At 51.2% G+C, this 22,500-nt stretch overlaps 1 protein-coding gene across 1 annotated transcript in view; it reads left to right on the top strand.

The window, feature by feature from the left end:
- Nucleotides 1-207: 207 nt before the first annotated feature.
- The window catches only part of LOC119105399 (uncharacterized), a 23,804-nt gene continuing 1,511 nt past the window's right edge, over nucleotides 208-22,500 (top strand). The window contains exons 1-2 of the mRNA XM_037228865.1: nucleotides 208-405; nucleotides 18,630-18,780. Coding sequence (XP_037084760.1) covers nucleotides 226-405; nucleotides 18,630-18,780 — 331 coding nt within the window. The 5' untranslated portion in view covers nucleotides 208-225. The remainder of the gene's footprint in view (nucleotides 406-18,629; nucleotides 18,781-22,500) is intronic.

Here is a 22,500-nt window from a genome sequence, read left to right as displayed (position 1 = left end):
TGCCGAACGCTCGCCGCGGGCGGAGGCTGACCTCTGACCCACGCGTGCCGCTGGAAAGATCACCATCAGGCCGTGTTGCCTCGACCTCGGAGCGTTTTGGCACTCTGCCAATATCGTCGGGCGTACACCGGCGACGCTCAGGCGCTGGTGACTTGGCATTGCGACAGCTTCTGCGGTATCCGGTGTTTTCGTGGCTAAGTGAGCTCCAAGGGAGCTGAGCACATCATGGATCCGCGCCGACGGTGGAACCAGTGCAATGGAAACGCGTGTTCGCGGGCGTCGCCCTCCGTGGTGGACCCGGACAGCATCGAGTTGACGTGCGTGCCGCCGCTACCGCAGGATCTGGAGCAGCACATCCGTGAGTGTCAGTGCTCCTGCGACCACCTCGGCTTCGGCAACTTCAAGGTGAGTCCGCTGCTGGGATGAGCCGAGGTCGGCTGTTAGTTCTGAAAGTGGAGTGAGACGGGGAGAGGAGATGGTATGGGGATGGCGGGAGAGGGACACAGCTTCCCCTAGGGGGAAAACTCGGACTATATTTTGTTATCCCATGGTATAATGAATCAAAGGCGTAAACGTTCCTTCATTTTGTGTTACTGTTTTTGGCAGGGTCCGATGTCGCCTTGTCAGGGCGAGTTAAGCTGGGATGGGGCTATGGCTGCGTTAAATGGAGGGATCCATGCAACATCACGTCTGTATCGTGTATCTTACGACAAACTCGTGTGACGCAGCGGGAAGGAAATGCTCCTGCCATGGCACGATATAACTGGTGTCTGAGGAAGAAAAGTTGTGTCGCTTCAATCTAAATGATAATCTGGTGACAGCCTGGTGCATGAACACCAGCGCTTTCGTTACAGTAATATTTCGAAGCAACGTGATCATAACTCGTAACACGTAGCGATATTTCACAGTCTAAATGATACCAGTGCTGTCACTAGCACCTAATAATGGTTACTTAGTACTTGCGCGTGCTGCAGACTGTTATGGGCAATCATTTCGACGGTCAGACAACACATTACCTCCAGCACTGGCGTGACATGAGCGGAATTTGCGCTGGCCTAATTCAAACGGCGACCTGCTCATTAGAGAGGAGTTACGATGCGAACGAACCCTAGGGCTTTTCTTATTCGTACTGCTTTACTATCGCATCGATATGCACCATGCAGGACCAGGACACGACCGTGGACTTTTCGGATGCGTGTGTTGATGCCTCATTCTCACTGCTAAACCACCAGTCCTTCACCATAGAGCAGGTCTATTGGTACTGACGACATGCGCGAAATAAGGCGAAGCCTCGTGTCAGGCTAAAGACGTTCCTAGAATGGCTAGGAAGAGAACAAATTCCTATTATCGCATCTTGCCATTTTGCGTTTTTATGTCATCTGATTCGTCTACTCATGCTGAATTCGACTATTTAAACAATCAGTTGAAATGTTCACAAGTTTTTATCCCTTTATTTTAGCTAAAAGTTTGTAAAATTTCCAACTATTGCTTTAAATATCCCCGTTGAGCATGAGAAGACGAATCACATGACATAAAAACACGAAATGGCCTGAAATGAACATACGGGGTTTTACCTTTGGACGGCACGCGTTTCTCATCGGCAAAATGCCTACCTGAGTCGCTACCTGTGACATCGCAAGTGCCTACATCATACATAAGCGACTTTTCCCGAAGCCGCCGGAACTGTCGCGACGCACTGACCTCTGACGTCATAAGTTGCAACTTGTGGACGGCGTTTGGTGCTGGGGAGCGCGGCCATGTACTTGAGAGCGCAGCCCGGACACTGGGGAGCTTAGCCCAGGTACTGTGGAGCGCAGCCCAGGTGCTGTGGAGCGCAGCCCAGGTGCTGTGGAGCGCAGCCCAGGTGCTAGGCAACACGTCCCAGGGTCCCGTTCTTGATGGGAAAATGCTGCCAGACGCTCCGCCCCTTCAGGTAACAACCCATGACGTTCCAAAGTTACATCATCTACGTCATGGAGAACGCTTCAAGTAACTCCTCAACATGGTGGCTAGTAAAATCAGCTGTTTCCCAACAAACACATTTGACGCGCAGCAGAGATGATAATGACGAGTCGGGACAGTCAAATGTACTTCAATGTATAAATGTACAAATACTTCAGGGAATCTCTCACAACAGCTGCCTATACCATAACGACCTAGCTAAACGAGAATATTATAGGCAGAGAAAGGGATATCATCGCCCTCGACTCAGAAAGACGTGACATTATTTCAAGCGTTGCGTGGGCGTAACCACATGCAGTGGATCATACCACAGATGCGAAGTTTAAGAGGCACTGGGCATCACGCGATCTAAGATCATCGTGCATGTATCTTAAGGTCGTCCATATATTTTGCTACGCACGAAAGAGTTTCGGCGCGTGTGGTTGCAAGCAGGGATACCGCTTTGCTCGGAGCACATGTGCAGGGATAAATCTCATGTTGTGACAAGTCGCATTAAGGAGAGTTCTACATATAGACACACAAACGAACAATATCCATGGTAACATGTGACGTCAGGTTATGCAGCATATTTACACTTCAAAACGTTCAAGGAATATATAAACTTTCCCACAATCATACTGTCCAGACAAACTATTTATGCTGCAGGATCAAGAAAGTAACTAACACAGTGGTACACTCGCCGACGTGGCTGTTCTGGCCCTGCCAAAGCGCCAACATCGCGTGAACAAAACAGAAAATTATGTAGCTGACGTGATTCCAAGACTTGATGACGTAAATTTCAAATTGCAGTTTCGTATCTCGCGCGAGTTTTTTTCTCACAATCTCTAGGCGAAGCTGGCTCCTTATTATAACAGTCACGGCCATCGCAGAGGCAACCCGAAGCGGCCGTTGGAAGATGTGATGCCTGCGCTGCAATATCTTGCCGAGCCAGTACCCAACACTCCGTTGGCGACAAGTTTCGAGCTTCAAAATCTGGTTCACACTAGTATCTGACAATATTTTGCAAGTACGTTGCTGTCACGCGCGGTGACGCCATCGCGTGGCCAATAGGAGCGCGGCTACATGAAACCATCGCAGGCCTTGCAGCGTGCGCCGGCTCCCCGGGTGTGGTTGCAGCCATCAACGGGTCCTTTCTCTTCATGGATGCACCAAGCAAGGAGATAGCAGCTGCTCATAATACCCACAAGCGTCACCAAATAGCACATCTACTGGCTATTTGTGATCACCGCGGCGCGCTCACAGATGTACTTGCAAGGTTCCGGGATCCGACCACGATTCTCGCGTTTTTTTCGGAGAACTTTTTCACTCGGAGAAAAGTGTTTTCGGAGAACCCTCTGCTGCGACCTCAGGGAGCATCGGCGGCAGCTTCTCCCATCTAACACACACCTCATCAAAGACAGGACCTTCCTCTTTCCCCGGAGATCATCACCCCTTCCCTAGACAACAATCACCTCAGCCCCACTCAGCGCCACTTCAACAGACCATACAAAAAACCACGTGTCGAAATTGAGCGTGCTTTGAGCATGCTGAAAAACAAACTGCGGTAGCTAAAACATTGAGGAGTGAAAAACATGGACAATGTGGCTGAGGTTATCATTGCATTGACCATTGCACCAGGCATCAATCATTGCATTGTGCATCATGAGCATGAGGCAGGGGATGGCATAGTGCCTGTAGAGCCCCACGAGGCAGATCCTGTGGAACGGACTGACATAGGTGCACTGTTGCTTTCTAGCATACAGAACCTGCAAGTGCAGTGCACGGGCATCACAAAGCGACAGCACATGGCTGACCACCTCATGACAAAGATGATGATGCATGCAGCTTGCTCCAGTTAAATGTTGTAATGTTAAGATTGAGAAAGATAAAAGCGCATCAGAACGAACAGTCAATTCATCCCACTCAAATCAACACAAACACACTTTGGGAAACAGACAGGGAGCAGCAAGTGGTGTGTTTTGAAGAAACATAGACTGCAAATCTTGGGGACTCTCCACATCGAGAAAGGCAATAATTTGCGTAAACCCAGTTGCATTACTTTGGGCAACATACAGTATGACAATTTTATTGTTTGATCGCCTAGTGCGTGTCAGATCTCATCCACAGGTGTTAACATTTGGCACATATCATTTTAAGAATTAAGTGTTCACTGCCTTCCATAACTGACTATTTAGGTTACATGATGACGGTAAAACCCCATTCAAACAATACTTAAATGCAAGAGGATGACATCTATGACGTATATCAATTTTTTACAACTCACCCACCTTGTCAAACACAGTAGACAAAGCAATGGCCATAGTGAATGTTTCTTTGAAAAAGTATATATAATGGCCACATCGAGAAGATTCAATGCAATTAAAATAAGGACAGGCCATAGCTTGATGTGTACAGAACAAATTGCTCAAAATTATGCATATGTCCTTTATCATCAATAAAAATGTTCAATTATGACAATTGTATGCTCCTCTCTTGTACTTCCACATGCTTCAATACCACTAGCAACTACTCTGGGATTAACCTCACATCCCTGTTACCTGTTAATAAGATATGCTGAAATATATACCAGTGGTTAATCTGTTAACATAAATTTTAGGTAATGTCACCATGACACACTGTTCAACAGTAGGGTTCCAGGACTCCACCATCCCCATGTTGTTCATAATCTGTCAGGCATGCAGTGAAGGTACAGGTCAGTGAAAAAGTGACATAGAAAACAAGTGTAACCATATCAATAATATAATTTTCATGCAGCATAACAATCATGCTTACAGGTCACACAACTGCATGTTTGTTTGTTTAACCTTTACCAACCCATGCCTGTGGTCTGGTAATTCAAAATAGTCAATCAGACCTATGAAACAAATCAGCTTGCATTACAGGAATACTTTCAGTGTGAACAAAAGTGTGAACACCATTGTGAACAACTCAGTGTGAACAAAAGAAGCGGCCTGGTTTATGCAGACAGGCTTATGTGTGACTAGATTGACTTCGACGTTATTTATGAGGCAATGTTGTGGTGGAGCGGGAATGGGCCTTGGCTCAGTGTTTGGCAAGGGTGTGCCCTGTAGGTAACACCATTCAAACGTGTTACCGACCGTAACACCACTAAAGGTGGAATGTCGCCTCTTTGTACTTTCCCCTTATTGTTAAATCAGACGTGTACGTTTTGATCAGTAATATCAGTTTTCTCGAACTCCTCAGTAGTTCAGGATTTCGATTTGAAGAACCCCCCTACACGAAAGGAATCTCATTGGACCCCCTGCCCACCACTATGGGAGTAATACATTTCGTTTGCCTTGCTTTCCCAACAGGTGTATTCCGTAATGTTTACAACACGTTAATTGTCGTTTTTTTGTGCGGTGCTGAGAGGCGTAGTGCTTTTACAAAGCGTTGACAGCGTAATTTGTGCTTGAAAATAATTAAAATGAATACTCTTATTGCCTTGACGGTGCTTCGTTGGCACTACCCGGTGCAACTATTAGACGGAACTGATCCTGGGGTTTCACTGCAGCATATTTTTGAAACATGCTCCAAAGGTGGGACACTCCCTTAAAGCGCCTTACTCAGCGTGCGACGAGCTAGTGATGACAGGGATGAGCATCGTCCTGCGTATAACTGTCAGCGTCGTTAAGTTCATCTTTCAGTGTTTCTATTGTCTCGACATGATTCATTTCCTTTGGCCATGATAGTCTGACAGTCGGATATAATCACTGATTAAATGTTGTCAACGTCGACGTGATGGCTCACCCATACTGCTTTGAGACATATGGCACAGAGTAAAATTTGTCATCAAATCTGACCGCATTGCACACTGCAGGAAAGTCAAGTCTGATGAATGATTGAACGGCTGGCACGCAGAAATCTAGCAAAATTTTGCATAGCTGCGCTCTCTACGGCTGAAAAGTGCATGCAGCTGTCACCTGGGGCTGCGAGGGTAATATGTGGCATTCAGGTGGTCTCAGTTAATACTTTTCTCACACGTTTAAGCTAACTCGAAGCACAGCAACTCTCGTGACCAAAGTAGTGTGTTATGCGTTCAAAAACAGAAGTCAGAAAGCGAGGCTGCAAGCAAGTGCATGTTTTATCAATGCAGCCAGGCTGTGTCCACTTTCTAACCGCCACGTTTTGCAACGTTCCGTTCTTGGTGATGTGCAGTGTACAAGCAGGAGCGCTCGGTTAGCGTTTTTCATATTGACTGATGAGGCATTTGCTATTTTCTAGAAGATTACTTCATTAGCTGTGCAGTGGTTTGAATTTTGATTGTCTCCGGTTCAGCTCTCCTCACAAGAGCCATGCATCATTCATCTTCGCCATATTTGTTTCATGTCGACATATTTAGTTAATACCGCTGACCCCCTTTTATAACTTATTATGCCAAGGAAATCAAAGCAACGAATGGGCCCTTATCAGCGAGGGCCTCGAGACGCGCTCTTTTTACGCTGGCCACTCTGAAGCACTAATGGAGTCAATCGGCGCCAATTTCAGCCGGGGAACAATCGGCGATGGGCCCTCGGAAGATTTAATGAGAGCGGCGCGAGTTCGCAGCTGGCGGAGAGCTTTCATCAGTCACGTTCCGTTTTACTGGGGCATTCGTCGGCCGGCCGGCCGGCTCCAGGCCGGGTCACGCACTCCCTGACCGGCCGACGGCGGCGGCGGCCACCGGCGCGCGGCGGTCCAGCCGCCGGCTGCCGGCCGCCGCTCTCCCCCGCGGGACAGGCTCGGCGCGATCGTGTTGCGCTGCACAGTCGGCCGGAATAATTTGGCCGGCCGGGCTGGGGCGGCGTGGTCGTGTCAACACGGCCTGACGATGACGCTCCAGCGGAGTGCGTGCGCGCGCGCCCGCCGCAGTCGTGGCCCGCGGCAGACGGACCATCTGGTTACACAGGAGGGGTGGGCGCGGGTGGAACCATCTCCGGTCAATGCGAGCGCGTCTGATGAGATGTGAAATGTGTGCCCTGTGCGTTTGATTCGGCCGATGTTCGCGATTAGATATCAGGGTGATGAACATCAAATCATGTTGTAGACGACAAAGCCTGAGCAAATTACTCGGGGCGGGGCTGGCGGAGCAAAGTGACGTTTATTAATACTTTCAATTGGTGGGATGTAAGGGGGCTTCGTCAGCGTTCTTGATAGCTGGTCGTTTGGGATGAATGAATCCTGGTCTTGTTGAGCAGGCAGCCATTCCGCCGGCGCCCCGCTGCTGGTCACAAATGGCTCCATCTCGCCGCCACAGTGCGACGCTATTTACAGGCTTGAATGCACAAGATCTGTGCGGCATATGTTCGCTCTGCGATCTGTTATGCGTTTCAACTAGTGTCAAACTTGACAGATGACACCCAATGAGCCACAGGGTTGAGATTCTGCCCGGTGGTCTCTCTTAGCCCTAATATTTCGTGAGATCTTATCACTTCGGTTCAACTTAGGTTTTATTTTAATGAGTGTTTATTTAAGTTACCTATATTAATAAATGCATTTAGATAAATGATTTCGATAGTTGTCTAACATAATCGTGTTAAGTGATATTCATTTTAATCGGTGCTATGGTCAAACACCCATATTCCTTCGAGTTATTGGACGTGATGAAACCAAGTGTAATAACTCGGATAAATCAAAGTACGAGGCCATAAATGTTATAACATGTAACTGTAGAGCGCATATACAAATAAACTCACATGCTGAAATGTAACAGATAACAGGAAAATTGGTTCCGTATGTATCAGGGGAAAGCTTGGTTCAGGTGAGTGATGCGTGAAGAACGATGTGTCTGTTCATGCCTCAGATGTTCTCATATTAGATACACGATTGCTTTAAGCTGCAGATAAACCTTCAGTGCTGTCGTTATCGTACACTCTTCAAGCTTTAATGTTCACATTTGGAACAGTTCAATATAATCTACAATCAGACATGACAGTGCAATTGGCCCATAAACAAGAGTACTTATGGACTCATTCCACTAACGTTTTTGGTTCACAACGAAATCTTTGATGTTTTCGAAACACGACACCTCAAATCTGGACATTTTCGGCTTTTATCATGCGCGTTTTCAGGTGATTTCCGCTGAGCATTGAGAGGAGGGGGGGGGGGGGGCAGACAGACATGGGGAGGGAAGACCTGAGCTTGGCCTATGCCTAGGGGTTCAAGTACACGGCTAACTGCCCAAGTAAATTGTAGCCTCGTGTTTGCTCAGTGCGCTGGACTATGCCATAGATATATAGTTTCAAATCAACATAACACTAGGTGCATTCACCCTTTACATGGTCCGCATCACACCACAACTTCTACCACGACCATCACGGCGCTGAAGGGTGCCGAATGGCGCGCCTCCTCTGGCGGCACCCGTGACATTGGCCACCTAAATCGAGCTCCTCCGCTGCACCACTGCCGTTGGGCTCGATTCCACGCGATGTCGTACATCGCCGACGGCGGCGCGTCCCTCGCGACCCCCCCCCCCCCCGGCTAGACTTCTCCTGATCAGATGGAGGTCAGCAGCGCCGCCCCGGGGTCGGGTCGCCGCGGCGCCGCCGGGAAGTGGCTCCGCGTGGGCCGACGGCACCGTCGCCGGCGGCGGCGGCCGTCACGCGAGGTCTGCGTGGGCGGAGTGGGTTCCGCCGAGGCGAAATGGCTTCCAGCGGGCGATCGCACACTCCTGGAAGAGCTGTGCGCGACGCCAACGGTTGCGCCCCGGAGCGCGGGATGAGTTGTCCGTTACCGTACTGGCCGAAACACTCGGAACCCCGAATGGCAAAAACGTACAAGAAATCACCTCTCTCAATGATTACGATACGGTATGTTACGGTACGGCGCGAAATGTGTTCCGCGAGAGAGGCGCTCTTGATATCTGTGATGCGACACGCTTTCTGGCAGCGAAAGACTCTGTGCAGATCTCCAATGTCAAGGAGCTTTGGCGCATAAGGCAACACGCCAGTTTGGGACGTGTGGTGTGCGGGTTCCCAGAGCTGGCGCAGCTCGCCAATGTAGGGTCAGACGGGGGATGACGACTTGAAGCCTCGCTTGATACTCCATCTGCGCTGGAATTTGAACGGGCCGGGGAAGTGAGCAGTTCTGGGAATGACGAGGCTCGTTGTCAAGCGCTCCTTCGGGGAGAGCCAGGATCAGCTCAGGATTGTATGGAAAACGCGTGGATTATTATTTTGCCGCATTTACATCGACAGTCACTGCACGCGCTTAGCTGCCTGCAGAACTTTGACAACAGCGTGAGTGATTACGAGTAATGCAGACCGCAGATGATAATACGCAGCCTTCCACTAAGGTTAAATCAATGCCCATGTGTTGAACAGCTGACACACCTTTGTAATTAACCTATCCGTAGATTCACTGCAACATCTGTGTGCATAGGTCGTGACAAGTATTGTGGACCCTATTTTTTTCTGTCATCGCGCCGCTGTGGCCTCTTATGAGGGAGATCTCTTGAATGTCATATGGCCGACCAGGAACTCGCTGCACTGACGAATTCGATAGAGTGAGTGGCATGTGTTTTTCCCTGATATAAATGCTTTAACGTCATTCCACATATTGTGCTTCTGTGACTGGGAATTGTACAACGGCTTCATTCGGTCCCGGTCACCGTTAAACTATCAAGCTGGTGTGAATCGTGGAAGTTCAAGATTTCTGCGGCATAATGGGCGTCCCGAAAGCAAGCCCTGCGAGCCAATGGTAACGTATTTCAGATGGCTCCTTAGCCTCGGATGCACCACACAGATATGCGCTGCGCACGCTTCCTCAGCACATTGCCGCGAGATGCTCCCGGAATTGTACTCACTTACCCCTTAATTGCCTTTCGAGTGCACGGCTGGGTCGTGGTTTGTTGCGCAAATTTTCTTTAAGCATTCCCAAAGGAGAAATCCTTTGGTCTCGGGCCCGGAGGGCAAGGTCGTCATTCTACATGAAAGAGGCCGTCAGGGGCCTACACTCTTAAAGCGTTTTGTGGTCAGTCCCTGAACCTTTCGGCTGTGCAAGGTGGCGCATTTTCCGGTAGAATCCCTGCTCTTAATTATTAAAAAAAGGATCTTCTGGTGTGACGCCTGTGCGGGAACGACGTATATTCCCGACCGTGATGGATTTCATATGGTTATGTCCTGTGTGCGGCGGAGTTACAGCGGGGGGGGGGGGGGGGGGGGGGGGCGCATATTGTGTGATAATGCCACATTGTCAGTGTTGTATGTTTAGCCGCAAGCCAGTTTAAGATATCCTTAATGAATGTCGATATCTGTATCTGTATCTTCCCACTCCTTTTCTTTTCTTTTCTTTTCTCCGAATCGCGGTCCCCAACATGCAAGCCACCTTGATTTATCGGAATAATTGATCTCGCGCTAAATACACTTGATATTAGAAAAGAGTCTTCATATTGCAAATCTTCTCTCACTAACTGTTAATCGTCTGCCCATGGCAGCTTAACCAAATTATAACGTTAAAATGTTCTTCGCAGATGTATTGCTGGTTTTCAGTCATTGTAGAATCTCAACTGAATACGAAAAAAAGCGAAGAAGCTATTTGCCCCCCCCCCCAAATGGACCATTTTTTTCGTGGGACACCGGTATGAAGCGTCTATTATGAGTGAGGGACATCAACGAAGGGGTGTGACGATAACATGTATGATAATGTTCGAATGTTTCACTAATCTCTAACATGTACACTTCATTTATGACATGCAGGAAAACGATTATTCTACCGATTTTATTGAATACATCGCTTTTCAAATGAACCATTTACGTTGCCCACCATATGTACGTGTGCAGCCTACCGCAACGACCACAATCGTGTGGCTGGCAGGAATGTAAAGCATAAATAAATAAAGAAATAGAATAAAGCGGTGTCCCTGGGAAACGTACTACTGAATGTCGTCGTTCATGGAATCACCAATAAGGCTTTATCGGAGCAGCTACACTAGTCTCGCCATGACGGCCCCAGAGTCCCTGCGAGTCAGAGTCCCTGCAGAGTCAGAGTCCCTGCATGTGCGACACGAAGACAAAGGATGTCAGGAAGTCAGATTCTGCTGCGTCAGTTTTTAACCACCAAACCCAGCGAGCGCGGTCCGACCTCTCACGTGGAATTAATAGCGGGCCGGGCAAGGCCTCAGTTTTATTAATCGTGCGGATCGGATGAGCAGAAATCTGGTTATGGGCCATCATCCAGGCAAGACGTGGGGAGATTGTGTCTTGGAATGGCTGAGCGATGACCCTAGTCTGCGTAGGTCAGCTGATGCCAGCATCCTCTGTCAGAGCGAAGCATGGAGCATCGAGGTGATGGCGGCTATCGAGGCTCGTGAACCTCAGAGCACAATTAACAATAAATTGTCCCACCCAGAGGCAACCGAACACGATCGGGTTCTGAGCTTCAGGGGATGCAGTGTCCATTTAAGCGTCCGCTGCTTTGTCAATACTAGGCCACGTTGTCAGCGGGAGGAAACCTCGAGCATTTTTCTGTGGTCCCTCTGGAAAGTGTGAGTGGATACTCACCCTAGCCCACTTTTAAGCGAAACTCAACCATATTATCTTGGAGCATTGCGCACTGGTGTCTTTTCGAGTCCTCACTTTGGCTAGTGTGGTTGGAATGAGGGTTTGAAAGTGCTATGAAAATGAATGACAACACGAGTGACGACATTTCATGGAATTAAGGAAACTTGCCGGATTTAATGCCAACATACCTCTTAACGTAAAACACGAACGTACATATTTACCGAACCATATTACAAGGTTACGAGGCACTTGAGGGAGGAAACTTGCAACAACTTGCGCACTTATTTAGGCTATGCACGAAGTCGTTCATCCGAGAAATTGACGATTCACGGACGAATGCTTTGTGCTTCAGAGAATATAAATGTGTTATTTACACACACACATGACTGTTTCAATTGTGGTTTCAATTTGAAGCTTGACTCGGTTCCCAATTATTTTGGGTCAGTATGAATTCGATTCATGTGTGGTTGAGTCGAGCACAAATGCGGTATGCTGAACTGGGAATGGAAAACTGTCCGCACTGTCATTTTTCTTATTTCTCAAACACCGTCATTTCTGAATATACTCATGCTTGAAAATTATTATTTCATGCAATTTATTGACTTTTTGGGACCATTTCTGCTTGCGTTTCCGCTCAGTGGTGATGAGCGAAGTCTCTCGACGGTAAGCCACAGCAGCGATTATTGGCTTTTAGTATTCAGATTTGAAAGGACACCAGTAAGCAGTGGCCTCTGGTTATCAAAAGCCGCTCATACATCAGAATTTCTTGGGAACCATCAATGGTTCCAATAAATCACGAACATTATTAACCGCTGTCGCCGGGTGACAACACCTACCCCTAGTTCAAGAAATAGATAACTTCTATTTAGACGGTCAGCTGATTTCACGGACGCGCCGACTTAAATGAGTTCGTTTCGCCAAATGCCAAGCATATGACCTGCGTCTGCTGTGCACCACTCCAGCTCAAACTACGGCCAGTGAGCGCAGAAATAAATCACACCCCATTAAGTTTTCCGGGCTGCGGCTGTCAGTCGGTGGCCATTAAGCCTGTCACTACGGTCGGCCTGTGGGCACCACTTTTCAGAAGTTGGCTGAACTGCGGCCGTCAACGGCGGCAAAGTTCCCCTGCCGGTGTCAGTCAGTGCGATCGGACCTTGTCTGGCGGCCGGTATCACCCTGTGTGCATTATGCGATTGCCAAGCTCTGCAAATGTACAAACGTGCGCTGTCTGTCTAATCTAACCTAAGTAATCAGTCTGCGTGGGGTAAACGGACTGCACGTCAAAGCTGCATATGCCGACCTGCATGCTTGTGATACACATTCTGATGACGATGATGAGTCTGCTTGCGGTGATCAGCCTGCCCGCGTCATCCTTGTGCACGTGGCAGGCACTCTGCTTGTGGCAGTCTGTGCGACAGACGGTCTGCTCGCGACAGCCCGTCTAGTCTGCTAACGACAGTCAGTTTCCTTGCAACAAGCATTCTGTTTCAGTCTGGTTGCCACAGCCAGTCCGCCTTTTTCGATCACTGTTTGTGACTAGGACTCTGCCCTCGGCAATCCGCCTGTTCACAACAGTCGTGCGAGATTTCCGATCCGTCGACCGGTCGGTCAGTCTGCGCGTGCCGTCGCTTCCGGTGACGTCAGACACCGTTCGATTTCCAGTTCCGATGTAAAAGCCTGACGGAGGGACGCTGCCTTGTGCGTCCGACTGCCCTTAGTTCCCATGGGAACTAAACGAAGTTTCTTGATAAAGAGGCGCATTACGCCAGGAAGTACTGGTGAACATAAAATGCAGTCGAAATGACCTCGGTAGTCGGCACGCCCTAACGCCCCAATCATCATTATTATAATATGTTAAGAATCTTCATAACCTGATATACTGCAGGTGGGTTATTTTTACCTGAGAACTCGGAAAGAGGAAAGATCATGAGCTCAGTGTGTTTCTTGCTCAGCTCTCGGCCTGCCGCCGAGCTGACTTTTGGCAGCTGGCCGCGCCGTCTGTCCGACACCAGCTCGTCAGCGCCCGCCGACTGTGGCCGGTTGGCCGACCTCCATCGACCCGCCTTCTCTGAACGCCGCCGCCACACCGCCGGAGAGCGGCGTGCATAACCCAGCAGCAGACATGTCGTGACGAGCCGCGGCCGGCGCGCCGGGTGCCCGGGCAGCCGGGCGCGGCCGCCGCCGCACGCCGGCCGTCGCCGCACGCCGCCGCGGCAGCGCCCGTCTGGGTGCGTTATAGATGAAACGGCCACGCTCGTGACGAGTCTGGGAGCGGCTTAGGGCCATCAGGCCGAAAGGGAGCAGCCGCGGCGGAGCCCCGGGGCTGGGGCACGTGCCGTCCGCTTTAAGAGTTGGCCTGGGCTTGGGATGTGACTGTCTTGCCTTCGAAACTTGGAATGCAATTGCCTGCATTTGGCAGCACGTCCGCGCGATGTAATGGCGATTGCCTGACGCTGCGTACATCGGAATCGCATTTCCTGGCCGTAAAATAATGATCAAACTGCCTTTCATGCCTGGGTATCGACAAGAATGGGCTCGAATAATCGTAACGGAGGTCAGGCTTGCTATAAACTCATGTGGTAGTACACCCCTGTGTCCGGGCGGCCATGTCAATGCCGTGGTGGGGCATGCGACGATGCGGACGGCCCTGTCCGTCGTGGTGGCCAAGACGTAGGAACATAGCGTCTCTGATGACACGAAGAGCGGACCGACTACCGACTGCCGCCGCCGCCTTCGCCGCCACCATCGGCCTCCATTTCTATGCAGATGCGCGTTATCACCCGAAGAGGCGCGGTGTAACGCGCCCAACGAGTGGCGGCGCCGCCGTGGCGGGCGGTGATAGACGCCGCGGATTCGGCATGGGTGCAGCCTGGGGCATCGCCGCAGGCATGAAATTCGGCACTGGGCATTGGTCTGCCGACACGATCGTGCTGAGGCGCGAGAGCGCAGGACCGGACGGGCCTGTCCTCTGTGCTGGCGTGTGGGTTGGCTGCAGTCCAACGAAAAAATACGACAATGAAACGCTGAACCATGCGTCAAAAGGCCACGCGCTCGGCTAGCAGAAATACTCACGTCGCCATTCCTGTCTAAAGTGTCCTAACCTCGCTTAAGGGATGACATCACCATTCACCATCAACCACCAGCTGTGGTTGCTGTGGCGGTCTGCGTCTTCTCCTCTGCTTTTGACAGGGTATCACGATGACGTTACAATAAACTGCGCTCGGTTCTGCTGTATCGTTTAAAATCCATGTTTGCCTCCAAACTGAATGCATTTCAGTTGATGCGTTTCGAAAAGCCGCGGTGAAACCATTCTTGCCGGTGAGCGGAAGCCGCGAGCGGTCTCCGTCGGCTCCCTCCTCACCTTCCCGTAATCGAGTCTGCCAGCAGTACCGCCGGAACATGTCCGACATTACCGCGCGTCCGCTGGGAGGACAGGCACTAACCGCTCCTCCGCTCTCTCTCCCTCCGGCGTCGCCGTCCGTCGTGTCTGTTCTTCTGAGGGGCGGGGGACAGCTGGCGGCGATAAATGTGGCAGTTAGTGCGGCGCTGTCCACCTCCGCCGTCGCCGGCTGGTGCAGCGTCGGCGGGGTCAGACCGGCACTGTAGCGGTCCCGACGGCCAGTGGGAAGCGCGTGCCTGCACGGGGTCAGGTCCGCGCTTGGCGGTTGTTGCAGCTCAGAGGTGCGTGCAGCACCCGTAGATCTGAGGCGATAGGCGATCTAGGCAAATCGCTGTGGGCACAGCTAACTGGTATACCTCGAAATCAGTTGATGTATTTGGTTTGACGCTATGACAAAATTCAGCTTCAAGAACTTGCAGGTGGCACGGCTTGGAATGCATACGCGGCGTTGTTCCCTCGTATATGCTAGTTCTGGCTCTTGCAATACTAAGTACACCTTCAGATTTTGAGAGGCTGTCATACAGCGGTCGGGTTACACGTACATTCGGATTTTACCGCGCATTCTACTGCGCATGGCTCCCCTCAGTATGTTGATCTTTTCCAGGGACTCTGTGAATACGCATTTGAAGAACTGCTCAGCCACGTGTATTGAACGCATAAAGTTCGTTCATTTCATCAGAGATGATCCCAAACTGCAGACGCTACCCAGTCTTACCCGAGGACGCTCTCGAGCATGACGATTTTGTGATTCTCTGCGGCCTCACAAACCGTGCGAGTTCTGTGTCGTTTGCTGGTGTTTTCAGGCTGTCTGGGTTATACCATTGCACAAGTTGGAAAAGGTAAATGGTTATTGGACACATATCCGACACATCACGGCACTGTCTTGCCGGGATGTCACGTTTGATCACGTCTGACAGCAATGTAATCCCATATTTCCGTGACCGTCTGGACGCCTGGTTTGGCTCTGCATTTCCCTATGGAAGCCCTGCCTCAGCTAAACAAACCGGGTAGGTCTAATGAATATTAGCCAACGTTTAATTTATACTAGGAACAAAGAGACAGCTGCTATATCGCCAAGCGTCTTGTTTGTCTTGTCCTTAGGATAAACGAGCAGTAGCCGACCTACAGTTCACGGTGGGAAGTTATTAACACGTGCACGTGTGGCCGGTTGAATACTCTTCGCTCGGGTGGCGCATCAATTGGACTCCCTGAGATCTCAAAACCAAGAGAGCTGGAAATCGGCACATAACTTTCGACCAGCCGTGAACATGGATCAAATGAGATGTTGCGCTTAGATGAGACAGTGTTGATAGTGATATTCCTCCTATTGATAGTGATAGTTATATATAGTGATAGTGATATTGATAGAATTAACAGCAAAATGGACAGATTCTATTCGTCCTTTTTATATTCCATTCTATTTATTCTACGACAAATAAGGCTATTAGTGCTGTCTCATCTTATCTTTTATAAATTTGATCCGAACCTTTTGAATCGATGAGTTTCTGGGATCAGCGCTCACACTAAGCAGTGCTTGTTGTGTGAGCCCGGATCCCCACCATCCGATCGCGCAGTTCCAGGCAACGGCAGAATTTTAGTGGCGAAAGCTTAACGTGCCGCAATGCTCGGCACGGTCCGTCCTGCCCTCTGACGTCAACTGACCTTTAGCGTGACCACTGCCACCGGCCGCAGGCCATACTTGCCAAGGGCAAATAGCGAGCGTCCTAAAGCGACTCGAACCCACCCTGCCGTGGGTGAATGCATCGGAAGACAGGCGCTCTAACCAACTGAGCCACCGAGACGATCTATATGCAGAATGCTCTTGGTTAATACACTTAACAACTTACGCGAGATGTTACGTCTTTTCATGCGTGCATATTGCCACGCCGTAAACCAAGTATGATGCTGCAAGGAAAAGTTCGCTCCTACGCAATTTCAAGCTGAACTAAGATACCAACGGTTGAATCCAATCTGTTGGCCGTGTGTATGTGGACTGCGCGTAGTCTTAAGCAAACAGTTCTGTCACAAAGCTGCAATTTAGCTAAACATTTCACTAACATACCTCGGCTGAACAACTTTCTTCACAACCTATGTTCTGGGTGCCGCGTACTTTACTCGTTTCTTACACGGTGGACCACAACAGGAAGCGACGCAGCATACCAAGGGAAGCGCTCTTTGTTTCCTACAGCCATTTTGAGCTTATTAAGATGAGTGGAGAAAACTTGCGATCCAATAAAGGCGGATGGTTTGGATGCCCGCACTGTCGGTGACACCTCAGCAGTTTTCGAACGCCAAAAGACGGGCTGACACGGCGAAGCGGTGGCCGCAGAAAGCCACAAACGTGGCCGGAATATGACGACGTTTCTGCTGCCGTCAGAGCGCAGCGGCGTTTTTCTAATGGACAACTGCGACGACGCTAGAACAGCCGCCAGTTAGGCAGACGTGATGCACCAATGCTGGCGTTGCGCGTCTTGCTCACGTAGCTGCTGACGGAATTCGGTCGGCGCTGTAAATGCAGCATGGTTACTCAACTCTGTGCGATCAGCCATCTTGAGCTTAAAGTCTAAGAAGACGACATGCGCCAGACCGCGGCAGATATCGCATGTGAGGGAGTCAGCAACGCTCCAAACCTGCTTCTGTGGGGCGGCTCGCAGAGCTCTTACGATCCTCTCGCGCCGCTCCTCTGGTGCCGCAGTCACGTCGCGCAGCGTGTTCGAGAGACGGCGGCGGCTGAAGTCAGCTGCTGGAGCGGCAGATCACGTGGGCGTGACGCGCAGCGAAGGATCTGCCGTTACGTGACGGACTTTGACTGTCCAGCTCCTGTGTTGTATCTTGCCCTGATCATTTCCACTTTTTCTCCGAGCGGATGAACCCCGAGCGGATGTCAGTCTACTCTATGTGCAGCAGGCATCCAGGGTTGCATCGCGGAAATGGTGCGCCCACGTCTTTGGCCGTCAGTTGGCAGTTGGTTAAACTGAAATGGAGGCGGCCATGCCACAGGACTGCGTGGAAAGTTGTAATGTGTCGAATTAACCGTGGCGTTGAACTGGGAACACGCTCTGGGATAATGAGGCCTGTACAGCCTGTACAGCAGCCTACGCTTGCCAAGGATATGGATCCGAAAATCGTCCCCGCAAAACACCTTGTTAAAATCCTGATTTTCGGGCATTTTGCTAGTCCTGTCACCGCGCCTGGCAAATGACTCCTCTGCTTCCCGCATTACGGCCCACGTCCTCACGTCCGTCTTCCATGTGACGTCCCACCGACCCACACCCGCCTCCCACGCGTCGCCCAGCGGCCGCCCTGATCACCTGCCCCCACTCGCGGCTGGCCGCCTCCCACCCCGCCCTGCACGTGTCGCCTGGCTACCACCCGCCCGCCGATGCCCTAGTGACGCTCCGCACCACCCGCCACCACTGCCCTAGTGACACTCCGCGTCACCTGCCTGCCACTGCCCTAGGGACGCTCCGCATCACCCGCCGCCACTGCCCTAGTGACACTCCGCACCACCTGCCGCCACTGCCCTAGTGACACTCTGCACCACCCGCCGCCACTGCCCTAGTGACACTCTGCACCACCCGCCGCCACTGCCCTAGTGACACTCTGCACCACCCGCCGCCACTGCCCTAGTGACACTCCGCACCACCTGCCGCCACTGCCCTGGTGACACTCTGCACCACCTGCCGCCACTGCCCTGGTGACACTCTGCACCACCTGCCGCCACTGCCCTGGTGACACTCTGCACCACCTGCCGCAACTGCCCTGGTGACACTCCACACCCGTTGCAGACCATCACGTACGTCGAGGGACAGCACTGGGACAGCGTTGACGTGATCGACGTGAAGCCGTCGGCGTCGACGGTGGACATCCTGGACGGCGAGCTGCCGGCGGCCCGCTCGTCCGCCAGCCCCGACCGGCTGGGAGCGCCCGACAAGAAAGGTGAGCGTCCCCTGAGGCGCACTGACCGAGAGCCGTCGACCCGGCAGCGCCGTTCACCGCTGGCACTTATCTGCCATTTCATTATGCCTTCGTGCAAAGTGCATGCAGGATTTCGTAATCGGGAAGCACGGCTACACAAATTGTACTAAAACACATGCTTAAGAGCGTGCAAAATATCTGGCATGTCGCATAACAACATCGTTGGTATTTTATCAGCGTATTTTTACGTGTCTGCTGCGATTTTTCCCACCCCGATGGCTCAGTTACTTATAGGGCTTATCCTCAGATTCACTCACCCGTGGCAGGGTGGGTTCGGGTCACTTTAGATGCTCGCTATTTGCTCTTGACAGGGGTGGCCTGCGGCCGATGGCGGCGGCCACGCTGAAGGTCAAATGACGTTAAAGTGCAGTACGGACCGTGCCAAGCACTGCGACACGTTACATTTTCGCCGCCAAATTCTGTCGTGGACCCGAAATTATCCCATCGGATTGTGGGGGCCAGGGCTCACACAACAAGCAATGCTTAGCGTGAGCTAAGCACTGGTTGTTGTGGATGATTCGATCTTTTTGAATGATGCCTATGTTGTATCATAATTTCTATAACACAAAATATTATATTGTTTTTTATTTTAAGCAAGTCCGAACTTTTTGGATGATGGATCCCAGGAATCCATCCATTCAAAAAGTTCTGATGAAATTTAAGACAATTACCTGAACACACGTGCATGTGCGTTCAAAATCGAGGCCTCGTGCGACACGTAGACCCCAGTCCTCCCCTTGAAGACGCCCCAGCAAACGGACCTGCTTTAACATTATTTCAATCTGTGGGAAACTTACGCAACTTAATACGTAGTAACATGCAGAATTGTTTATGTATGGATATCCTGTAGAAGCCATGCATGGTGGCCGCTAATTTTCTTTCCACGTTTAGTCAAAGACTTAAAAGCATCACTGCAATTGCGCCGTATCAAAAATCAACTGTCGGTGGGGATGAATATTTCGTATTTCATTCTGACGAATTTAACCTTTCACAAACATGAGCCGTGTACCTACTATCCTCTACCTCGCATTCATATTCTGATCACAGTCAGCGTGTCCAATATGCAATTGAATGCTCGAATTCTGGTGTCACTTCGTATGCAAAATGGGTTCAGCCGGTGCATTCCATAGTTCATCTCCACATTATGCATCACACACCATGAGAGATGACGCTCCACATAGCACCTAAAAGCCTCTGGGAAGGCCTGCTTCGCGGAGGGCGGCCGGTTGGCCCCGATCGACCCGCGCCTCGCCCGTCCGAGATGCAATAACCTCGTTCACACCAGGTGGCGCTCGTCCCGGAAACCGGGTCAACAGGAATCCCCCGGAAATCGTTTTTTTTTGCAGCGCGTCCGTGGACCATGCCGAGCGGGGCCGGGACGGGACGGCGTGGCGGCTGGACTCACGACGCCCAAACAGCCGAACAGTCTGGGCCGCCTGTTTATTGTGGACGCTACCCCAACGACCGCGGGTGAAAACAAGGTTTAGCGAGGCGGGCCCGGGTGCTGGGGAGCGCCTGCCGCCGCGGGCGGCGGCTCGGCCTTGTTTACGGACCGCCGGCTTCTGAACGCTATCTTCCGTAATGCGCCCCGCCCGGCTCTTGGTAAGCACCTCCCCCGTCGCTTTTCTGCCCCACTCAGCGACGTCCAGACCTAATAACATTAGGGGTGACGATGCCCAGTGCTTAGGAGATTATAGGATGGACGTTGCCATCCATTAGGTTTGAGGTAGTTGTTGGCAAAGCGTGTCACCGAATGGTATGAAATGTAGCCCCAAGTTCTGGCTGAGTTGAAAGGCTGTACATAACGTTATATAGCACGTTCGTTAAAGTGGACATGTTTCTGAATCAACAGCATGCACATGTTCCGAAACGTGACAAAATTGTCATAATAATGCAAAATAAACATTAAAAGAAGAGGCAAGAGGCAAAATAAACATTAGGAGGCAAGGCAAAGAGGCAAATATCGCTTTAACGTTCCCGTATTTCTGTGCTGTAGCGCAGGGTGGATGTCGTATCACTTTGACGAAAGGTGAAAATGCCAGGGCCGTCTGCTCTCTTCAATTTCCCACACCTCCGTTCCCAACGACGACCCACCCAATGCGCATTCCGAACGCAGGTCACAAACACGTCACAAACGCAGCGCAGAGACAGCTGCGTCGCGACGAAAACAGACCACATGTCAATCGAGAAGTGCTCGCGAACATCCAGCGAAAGTGTAGCACACCGTTATCCACAGATGGAGACAGATACACGACCAAGTGAGAAGGGGGACAGGACCATGACCCGGCCCTCAGTGAGGAAGTTTGCATTGGACGCTGGGCGATTTCGCATGAATTCGTTCCGAATTCGCACGAGTTTGAATACGATTTGACACCCCCCGAGGATAATTCTGGCTACTACAGAATACACTGGCAGCCCCCACTACAACTTGAGTGGAGGCTACCAAGAGGAGTCGGCGTGAAAAAACGACCAAAATAAGCAATTATAACTATGACAGCGAAAGTTGGCGCGCATGACGCCGCGCCTGCCATGGTAAATGTTCCACCCAGGCCATGACGCGATCCCAGCACAGCCCAGCCGGCCCATGACGCGATCCCAGCACAGCCCAGCCGGTCCATGACGCGATCCCAGCACAGCCCAGCCTGCCCATGACGTGATCCCAGCACAGCCCAGCCGGTCCATGACGTGATCCCAGCAAACCCAGCCGGCCCATGACGCGATCCCAGCACAGCCCAGCCGGCCCATGACGTGATTCTAGCACAGCCTAGCCGGCCCATGACGTGATCCCAGCACAGCCCAGTCGGCCCATGACGTGATCCCAGCATAGCCCAGCCGGCCCATGACGTGATCCAAGCACAGCCTAGCTGGCCCATGACGTGATCCCAGCATAGCCCAGCCGGCCTGTGAGCGTGGGGCGGCGGACGTAGACGGCCACGAACACAGACGCCATAGCCGGCTAGGGTGCCCGAGAGGCTGGGGTACTGCACGCAGCTTCCCTCTGAGGGAAGGGAAGGGAGCGGCGGGGGTACTGCATGCAAATGTCCACGCGGGTACTATGTATGTATGTATCCCACGCAGTCCCACTCTTTACGATGAATCTCAAACCAAACACGCTGACACACAGGCAGAGGTCTTCGTTAACGCATGGCAAGTCACTTTGTAAAGCTATTCAGCACGCCCGAACGCATCGATTGCACAAAACCTATGCAGGATTTGAAGCACGCGCACGGCGTAGCTGCGGACTTAACGCTTTGATGACTTTGATGCAGTGAGTTTGCATTGACGCACGAGGTGATAATCCTAGTGCGCATCGGGAGTGTCAATTCGTGATTCCGATCTATGCACAAATACCCGGTTACACCACAAATTTCCCCTCAATATTCCACTGATATATCCGGAAAGAATAGAAGCAATAATTATATCAATTCATTTTGATGCTGACGTCGGCTCTGATCTCATCCATGACTTCAGGTGCAGTAAGTGATGCCGCTCCGCGCATTGCGCGCGCAACGCCATCAGTCGGGACGCGTCCGAACTCCGACCCGGGTTAATCGTCCGCTCATGCCGCGATGTCATGTATGCAGTCGGAGCCAAATCACTGAGTATGCATATCAAAGCTTCCCGTGGGATGCCATTGGAGCTCCATCTCGAGAGCATGCAGTGAATACCTGATGCGATGGT

Source organism: Pollicipes pollicipes, unplaced genomic scaffold (assembly GCF_011947565.3).
Source record: "Pollicipes pollicipes isolate AB1234 unplaced genomic scaffold, Ppol_2.1 Scaffold_6138;HRSCAF=7277_pilon_pilon_pilon, whole genome shotgun sequence".
Taxonomy (NCBI): domain Eukaryota; kingdom Metazoa; phylum Arthropoda; class Thecostraca; order Pollicipedomorpha; family Pollicipedidae; genus Pollicipes; species Pollicipes pollicipes.
Note: the sequence above shows the minus strand (reverse complement) of the source record. Positions and strands in the feature narration are given on the sequence as shown.